At 44.8% G+C, this 8,808-nt stretch overlaps 1 protein-coding gene across 2 annotated transcripts; it reads left to right on the top strand.

The window, feature by feature from the left end:
• The first annotated feature begins 6,036 nt into the window (after positions 1 to 6,036).
• Positions 6,037 to 8,512, top strand: mterf2 (mitochondrial transcription termination factor 2). 2 transcript variants are annotated; one of them, XM_080842004.1, is made up of 3 exons: positions 6,060 to 6,069; positions 6,266 to 6,327; positions 6,570 to 8,512. In XM_080842004.1, the coding sequence occupies exon 3, from the start codon at positions 6,594 to 6,596 to the stop codon at positions 7,722 to 7,724; it is 1,131 nt and encodes a 376-aa protein (XP_080698130.1). In that variant the 5' UTR covers positions 6,060 to 6,069; positions 6,266 to 6,327; positions 6,570 to 6,593; the 3' UTR covers positions 7,725 to 8,512. The 2 variants fall into 2 exon arrangements, with proteins under 2 accessions (XP_080698129.1, XP_080698130.1); XM_080842003.1 differs by lacking the exon at positions 6,266 to 6,327 and having other exon boundaries at positions 6,037 to 6,069.
• The last annotated feature ends 296 nt before the right edge of the window (positions 8,513 to 8,808 follow it).

Here is an 8,808-nt window from a genome sequence, read left to right as displayed (position 1 = left end):
TTTCAAGAAGAATCTTTTATTGTCTTTATGTATGAACACCACCCTTTACAAGCATGAATCACAGATTTGACAGTGAAGTAAATCAGCTGGTTCAGTCATCGCTCTCTGAGACCGTGTGGCAAAAAGCCAGGAGCTGTTATTCATTACTTTCGTATTATCCTTTACATGCTGTGTGGCTGGAGTTCAAATCTCACTCGAGTACCGTCTATACCCCAGATAGCTTCTAAACATAAAAGATTATTAAACACGGCGTGGGAAAATAGCATTAAACGATTGGTTTGTTTATAGATGGCTTTGGTTGTATATTTCTCACAGCACTGTCATAATTTGGGAGTCCTGCCTCTGTTACAGTGCAAAGCAAAGATTCATTCCGGTCAACTGTCATTCTTTCCTCATTCCAACATTGTTGTTTGTCTCCCAGTATTTGCAGTTGATAGGTTTATAGGCAATGAGGAAATGTTTGACTTTCGTCAAAAAGTAGACAGCCTCAGACGATTGGCGCTGCTTTAGTAGTGCAAACAGTGCTAAAAACAGAAAGGCGAGAATGTGTCTTCACAGTCAAGGTCTGTTGTTCTGTGGTGCAAGCCCAGCCACTTCACCCTCTGATCCTATGTATTTTACAGGATCTTTCCCAGCCTGGTCATGTTTCTTCTTTGCTCGGATTTTAAACACTGTTGCAATGACAGCGCCCAAGATGACCAAGCCAATGACTCCGCCCACTATGCCAAACACAGCCGTGTTGCTTGTGGACTCAGGCTCAGGGTCAGACTCAGACTTAGTTTCATGCTCAGGAGGACCAAGAGGAGGGGCCTTGTGTATCAGGTGGGACACTTGCCTTGAGAGGCATTTGTCTTCGTCCTCCCACGCGTTGTTATAGTCCTCATTTTCATCAACAGCTTTGCTTTCAGTGTCTACTTCACCCTGACTGTCTTCGTCATTATCAATAACAGCGTAGTCTTCATCCAGAAACGTTATTTCCTCCAGAACCACACACCAGTACGTCCTGTTGTCCTCAGGGGTGAGATGGGAAATTGTGAGTGTGAAGTTTTTCTCCGAAAATTTGGCCTTGTCCCGCAGGTCTTCAGGGAAAGGTATGGATGGATCACCTGAGTCTACTAGCAAGGTATCCTCGTCAGGCCCATTCTGTCGATACCACTGGATGCTGAAATGCCCCCCCTCCGGCAGACATTTCAGAACCACTTCATCTCCATCAGAAAAATTCAGTTCCGTTGAATCATGCTTTGGGCAAACAGTCACAGCGTAATCTGCCACCAACAGCGGAGCAAAGCATTTATAATCCCCTGCGTGGTCCTCACTGAGATGTGGTATGAGCAGGGAGTATTCCCCTGACACCTTACCTTTCAGTACACTTAGGTGATGGTCCTCTGTGACGGTATTGGACTCCACCTGACCCAACGGCGTCTCCCAGAATCTTGTCTTCTGGTCAGGGTGCTTCATGGGGCAGGGTAACACCACTCTCTCCCCCGCCGAGCGGAAGATGGTCTTCACGTCTGGCTCCTCGCTCTCAGGGAACTCTATGTCCTGGAAGGCCAGGCACTGCCCCTCTCGCAGCACCAGGCAGTGGAAGTTGCGGCTCTTCTTCATGACGGAGGTGGGGATGTGGAGGCTGGCTCCCCCGTCTCTCACCTGAATCTCGCCTCGCAGCTCAGGCTGGATAGGTGCCGGTGACAGCTGGGTGTCCAGGAACATAATTGTCTTGTATTTGGGGTAAACTTCACGGTACCACCTTATACTGGACTCTGGCAGTCCGGCACTGGGAGTGTTGCAAGTTAAATCTGCCCCTCCTTCTGGGGTCACGACGATCTCTTGAGAGACAGCCTCTTCCCCACAAACGTACAGGTAGTGCTTCTGCTGGTTCATCAGCTCATGGTCCTGCCAACACTCCCTCAAGTAGACCCCCGAGTCAGCAGATGTCAAGTTGCTTATCTCCAAACCCAGGAGGGATGCAATGTGATACGTAACTTTCACACGCCCGTCAAATCCCTTGGGCGATTCACTGGAGGAATTCCCCATCAGTTCCCGCTCCTCACCCGTCAGCTTGTAGCCCACAATGTAGTCCACTCCGAAGCAGAAACCCATCTCCATGGAGTCCCCCACAGCCTTAAGAACCGGCTCTAGGTCTTCCCAGCAGTGGGCTGAGCCGAGGAGCAGTACCAGCAGAACTCCCAAGTCCCTGAGTAGGTCCATGTCTGTGGTGAGCAGCAGCACTCCTGTCTCTAGTGCATACTGTGTCTCTGTGTGCGCTCACTCGCACTGCTGTCTGACAGCAACCTGTTTCTGGAAGGGCCGGCACTGTGAGTCCGCCCCCTTCCTCGCCCTCCTGTGCACTTTCGCTTGTACCTTCTCCCCCATTCTTCCTCAAGAGCAGATACAAATTCCACTCTGACAACGAAAGCCTGCTTTAAATTGGTGAGGACATTTTTTTTTCTGCACTGGAAGTTCTTGGAGAATAGAAATACAGAAAGTAAGTCATGATATGCATGTGACTGTGCTGTGAAAATGCATGGTTAGACTAGTTTCCTTGCCAACAGGGCTGAAGTAAGTGGTGTGTGTGTGTGTGTGTGTGTGTGCGTGCGTGCTTGTAAGAGAATGAGCTACACAGTGAGAATGTGTCTGTGAGTAGCTGAGAATGTATGCCTGTGTGTGTGTGTGTGTATATGTGTGTGTATATGTGTGTGTGTGTGTGTGTTTGAAAGAGCACAATCACATGCCTACAAACTTCCTCATTGTGCAAGGCAAAAGTATCACTGTTGTAACTCATCGGCCTAGAATGTCTCTTTGTGTTACAGTTCCAATGAAACTGGAGGTCCCACAGCAGTCCATGTTGGCAGTGAATGACCTTTGTGTTGGTGCGGATCTCACATCATATTTCTACTGTATGGCAAACCTAGGACACATTATGTATGATGAACATTTTATTTCCTTTAAAAAAAAAAACCTCTTGTGTTTAGAGTAGAGAGTCGGGAGCTTAAACTCGCAAAAAATGTTATGCATGTTACTCCTACGTCAGAGCACATGCTTTATTTCCTTTTCATTGGTTAGTGGTTGAACTAGAAGTCGGGAAAAAAACACAGTCTAAGGTACCAGGAAGAGAAACAGAAAAATAGTTAGCTCTGTGTTTGTTTTACAACTCTTGACCCAGAATATATGTACATATGTAACCGTGCAGAAGGGAGGACCATGTTTTCATCATGCCTTTTGTCTCTTTTCTTTGTGTTGTTTCTGTCTTGATGTGGACTTCAGTGGGTTGGTGTTGTTTTTGAAGTCAGACCATGTAACTCTCTGCCAGCACATGTGCAGTTGTCTCTGGAGGAACCAGAACAACTGAATACAAAATACTTGTTATTCCCAGCTCTGCCTCAATTTTACAATTCCCACAGCAAAGAAGTGCAACACGGCTACAATATGTAAAAAAAAAATGCCTTCATTTGATTGCTGGCCGCTGACTCTCCTGTCTCTTTGACCTTGAGTTGGGAAACAATATGCACCCCACAGTGACATACACAGTTTCTAAGGTCATAATCATAATACACATGGACTAGAATTCATCATATGTTTTCTCCTCTGCATTTTTGTTGTATGATAGCCAATCTGTGTTGGATTCAAATCAACTCCACTGCGAGTCCTTGGAGCCATATGCTTGGAAAGCAATACATTCTGTCCAAAATCGGTATGTAATTGTGTTAATTGGAGTTAAGTCTACTCTTTCTGTGAGGGGAGCAGGCAGCCCCTTCCTCCTCTGTAGTTAAGCTACTACAATAGATGCATGAATGGCTCTCATCACCGTGGAAACTTGAAATCTTTCCCACCCATCGAGAACATAGAAAGCTTTTCAGACACTTAATTTGAACAATCATTGAAAAGGACAAGAATGAAATAACCTAAAAAGATGTAATTTGCTGTAATAACTGAATGAGACACACACTCCTGAAACCGTGGTTGTACCACACAGTGCATTAGGGTTAGCATTAGCTACCATTGTGGTTAGCGTGGACGAGTGGGGGTAAAAGGCAATGAGCCAGAGCTGCGATTAGGCTCTGACTGTGGGCCACTTTCTACCTCACTTTAAACTAATTACAACCCACACTGATTACTGTGCTCACAGGCCTCTGTGCCATTTGTTGGGCTGATCGAAAAGCACATTTGGCCAAGCACTGCATATACACAAAATGGTGCCAATGTAAAATAGACGCACACACAGGCAAACCACATGCACACACACACACACACACACACACACACACACACACACATTCAGAACGTCATTAAGAATATAATCCATTCAATAATGGGTAATTTACAGAAAACAGTTTGAAGATATTATGATAACTTTAAGACATGAGTAGGCATATAGTCTTGTGTCTGTGTGTGAGTGTGTATGCTCATGTGAAAGCATTACACAGATGAGAGCTATCTCAGAGATAGACGCCCTGACCCAGAAGATCCATTCCAAGCATGTCTGTTATTCAACACACAGGGGATGGTCTGTGAAATCTTTCAATTTTTCAGCATTCATGTTTTGTTTTTTTCCAAAATATGTACTGTATCAGATGGCTTTCTTTTGTCATGCTTTGTTTCCTTCATGTGATTCGATCTAAGCCTGGTCACTCTTATACTCGAGAGGGCAGTAGAGAGTCAGCTAAGACATCTGCAAATAATACAGTTCGAGAAGAAGAAATTCCGTCTTGCAGATGCAGATGGTGTGGGTGTGCATAGACCTAAATATGTCTATGTGGGTGTGATGGTTCCGTTGGGCTAGCAACAGTACGCGACAATAGGCGGCAATATGGCAGTAAAAGGCGTCAACATAAAAGTCAGCTTCAAATTTTGTTTGAAAAGTATTTCAGCATCATAAATTGGATTATTGCCAAGTAGGTTTTATGGGTATTGTTGATAAGACTGACTGCTGCCGAAAGAAAAAACTGTTATTATGGTGTGAGGTTTTCAGAAATACCTGACCAGTGTGGGAGGGGTCAGCCATAGTCTTCCCTGCCTACATCAGGGCCCAGGAGTCGTGCAGGGCCTTAAGTGATGGCAAATTGCAGCCAATCACCCGCTCGGTAGAATGAATGATATGCAGCAGTCTGCTTTTACCTTCTTTGTTTTGCTCAACTATTTAAAACTCTGTCTAAACATTAAGGAACACTCTTATTTCTAAGGAACTATACAATTTGTGGAACAGTATGACATTAACTGTGTAAATACAAATGGTAGCAAATTCTTATCCCAATGGCAAAAATAACAATGACAGACACACTTCACAATGACATACATACAAATAGAAAAGGGGCAACACAATCAAGACTTTTAGTGACAACAGGTTGTTGGGCTGTAATGAAAATTTCACATGCACTTACTGAGTTGAGACTGAGCATAATCGAATAGTTCACTGAACAGCCGAACTACAGATCCACAAGGGAGGGAAGTGTTGCTGTATTTTTGCTGGGTAATTCCATGCACTTACACTGGTACCTAAAAAGGCGAATCAGGCCTAAATATCTATATATTTCTTTAAAATACTTGTTGTAAGGATTTCATTTTGCCCCCATACCAAGGATGCATAATCTGTTGTTTTCTCAGCCACACAATTTGAAGTTCATCAGTAGGTAATTATTGTAGGCCAAGTCTTATAGCCTACTGTTTTATAGCCTACTTCTCAACTCTCAGACTCATACAGGTAAGGTAGAATAAATCAAGTATATGTCCAAACACCTTTTTTCTGTAGAAACAAATTATTTCCAGCTTAACAACACTAAGGTTATTTGTGTTTAAAAAAAGGTATTGTAAGCTTTTTTGTTCTTTGATTTGTATTGTCTTACTTCTATGTTTATTGTAGCTTTTGGTAGCTCATGCAGTTTGTTAAATTAATATTTTCTTTTTTTTGGTCATTGTATAATTAAAAACTATTTTTAAGTAATATTAAGTTTCGACTATTATTTTGTAAAAATTACGAGTGGCGGCCATATTGAAATGTTCGTTATTGTCGCTGGCTACACGCTGCTTCCAGATTTCATAACATGGGACAAAGTTGACCGCTACTCTTTGGAGGTAATGTTTCACCAAGCAGGATTATTTACATTTAGTTTTAGAATGTGCACTAGCTGTAGGTTATTATGTATGATGAGATCGCTAAGTGCTTTTTGTTGGTACAATTATTATAACCTAGTAAATTGGATCAGTTGTGTAAACGCTAACTGAGCTGGTTATCTAATGTTAACCGAGACTGTATTTTTACTATCTGTAGGACTTGGAGGATATTTTACCCACCAGAGCTATGTACTTACTGTTGCAACCTTATCTCAAAACGTATGTAAATATATCTATCTACATAATCGTTTTATATATACAAAAGCCATACTGTCAATGAAACATCGAAATTCATAGTTTTCTTGTGGTCACTGTTGATAGCCCAATTCTTATTGGCTTTGTGTAAATATGTAAAAGCCTCTGTGCAAAATTTTAACATGGATTAATTGACCATGGCCATTATCATAACCCGTTATGAAACTCGGAAATTATACTAAGTTTGGTTTGTGTTCATTTCCTAGGCATCAGCCACTTTGTGTGACGCCATGTTGCGGCTCATCACATCTTCGCTGTGTGTCTATTGCCGGCGGGGACAGATGATCCCAGCCCTCCAGGCCAGGCCCTGCTCCAGCCTCACGCAGAAGGAGAACCAGCAGACAGTGGATGCCCTCTACAACCTGTCTGTTGACATCCGCAAGGTGCGCAAGCTAAAGGGCTGGGTGCTCCACCAGAGCCCGGCGTATGTGAGCGAGGCTGTGACCCTGCTGCGTGGGCTGGGGGCAGAGGGTCCTGCAATCGCCAGTATCCTGGAGGAGCACCCAGAGGCGGTACTGTGCAGTCCCGAGCAGATGGACGCCCAGAGGGAGCTGTGGGGCTCCGTGTGCCCCAATGACAGGGACCTGGTTGGCATCATCGAGAAGTTCCCAGCCTCCTTCTTCACGTCGGCCTGCCACCACAACAACCAGCGGGACAACATCCTGTTCTTTCAGAGCCTGCGCCTCAATAAGCGCATCATCAGCAAGTTGATGGCCAGCGCCCCCCAGAGCTTCAGCCGGCCTGTGGAGCACAACCAGCACATGGTGCACACCCTGCAGGAGGCCTACCTCAGCCTGGGTGGCCAGCAGGACAACATGAAGATCTGGATGCAGAAGCTGCTCAGCCAGAACCCCTATGTGCTGCTCAAGTCGCCTGAGGGCCTGAGGGAGAACCTTCTGTTTCTGCGTGACCAGGGCTTCACCAGCGTTCAGCTCCTCCAGCTGCTGGCCAAGCTGAGGGGCTTCGTGACTGAGCTGAGCCCGGAGAGCATGCGCCTCACACTGGACTTCTCGCGTGAGACGCTTGGCTGCTCCCAGGCCCAGCTGCAGGAGATCGTGCTCAAGTGCCCGGCACTGCTCTACTACTCTGTGCCTGTGCTGAGCGAGCGGCTCCAGGTGCTGCTGTCGGCCGGTGTCAGCCTGGAGCAGATCGCGGAGGTGCCCACGGTGCTGGAGCTTACCACGCAGATCGTGAGCTACCGTATCGAGAGGCTGAAGGCCTACGGCTACGACGTCCGGACTGGCAGCCTTAAGGCCCTGAACGGCACCAAGAAGGACTTTGAGGCGAGCTATGGGAGGCTGCAGCTGCGGAGAGAGAGGCCAATTTTCAACCCTGTGGCTCCGCTAAAGACCGAGGAGTGAGAACACAGCTGGACACTCTTATCAGCGGTCGAAGTGATATCCTATCTGGTACATGTGAATGTGCAGTGTTACATACTGATAATCAGTGAGCAACATGACATTGATTCTGTGAACGCACATAACACCCTTCCTTGCACATCATTACTATATGTTTCATTGTTCGCAATTTAGTTGATGTTCAAAAAAGGGCACTGTAATATAAAACTCAAAAAACACATGAACTGATTCTTAATCTCATTTGAGTGCATCTTTTCAAAGTTTGATGTGTTCTCCCAAACTTTATTAAATTGTAAGGTTGTTGTGCCAAAACAAAGCTTTATTTTTGACTTATTTTTGATTTGTAATGTCCTTCGTTGTACTGTACAGCAAAATGTGTTTAGTATAATCAACATTATTCTATACATGTAGCAGACTGAGGCTACTTTGAATACCTTCTAATTTATCCTGATGTGAAATGAGGTAACATTCAGTCAAACTGAAATAACACTACTCAGTTATTTCAGCTGTTCCATCATGCTTGCTTGTGAGTTGCATTGTAACCAGTTTTCTACCCCAAGCCATTTGGTGCCAGTCTTGGGTGGAGCATTTTGTTGTTGGTGTTTCATATCACATGCTGTTTTGACACTTGAAAGGCTGCTATTGTGTGAATGAGGGCACTAAAGGAATACCTGAGCACAGACTGAACCACAGAGATGTCTCCACTGAATGTAAATGAAGTGAGAAACGGGTTGATATTACAATACATTTTGTTGTGTATTTATTAAATTATTCACATACATTTCACTGTGGCATCAGCCCATTTGAATTCTTTCATTTGTAAGAGAGTTCACTCTGCAAACTAGTCACAATGCATTAGAGCCCCCAACTGGCCTCAGTATCAATAACACCCTTCATTAGCATGTAGGCTGGTGTTCTGTTGGTGTATTGAGTGAGATTTTCATATGTTCAGGCAAACGGGGGCCTTGAGACAGGGCCAGGGCTCTTGAAAAGCACCAGGTCTAAATTGACCGCTAAAACCTTCTCACCCCATGCGTCATGTTCTGGTGGTAGTTGGCCCACATTGAGAATGATATCTGAGGAAAAC

The sequence above is a fragment of the Sprattus sprattus genome (genome assembly GCF_963457725.1).
Source record: "Sprattus sprattus genome assembly, chromosome: 7".
Classification (NCBI taxonomy): Eukaryota; Metazoa; Chordata; class Actinopteri; order Clupeiformes; family Clupeidae; genus Sprattus; species Sprattus sprattus.
The sequence above is the reverse complement of the archived record's forward strand: the minus strand, read 5'-3'. Positions and strand labels throughout refer to the sequence as shown.

Bases quoted from the DNA above. Each gene is read 5' to 3' on its own strand.
- mterf2 (XM_080842003.1), top strand. From the start codon at position 6,594: ATGTTGCGGCTCATCACATCTTCGCTGTGTGTCTATTGCCGGCGGGGA.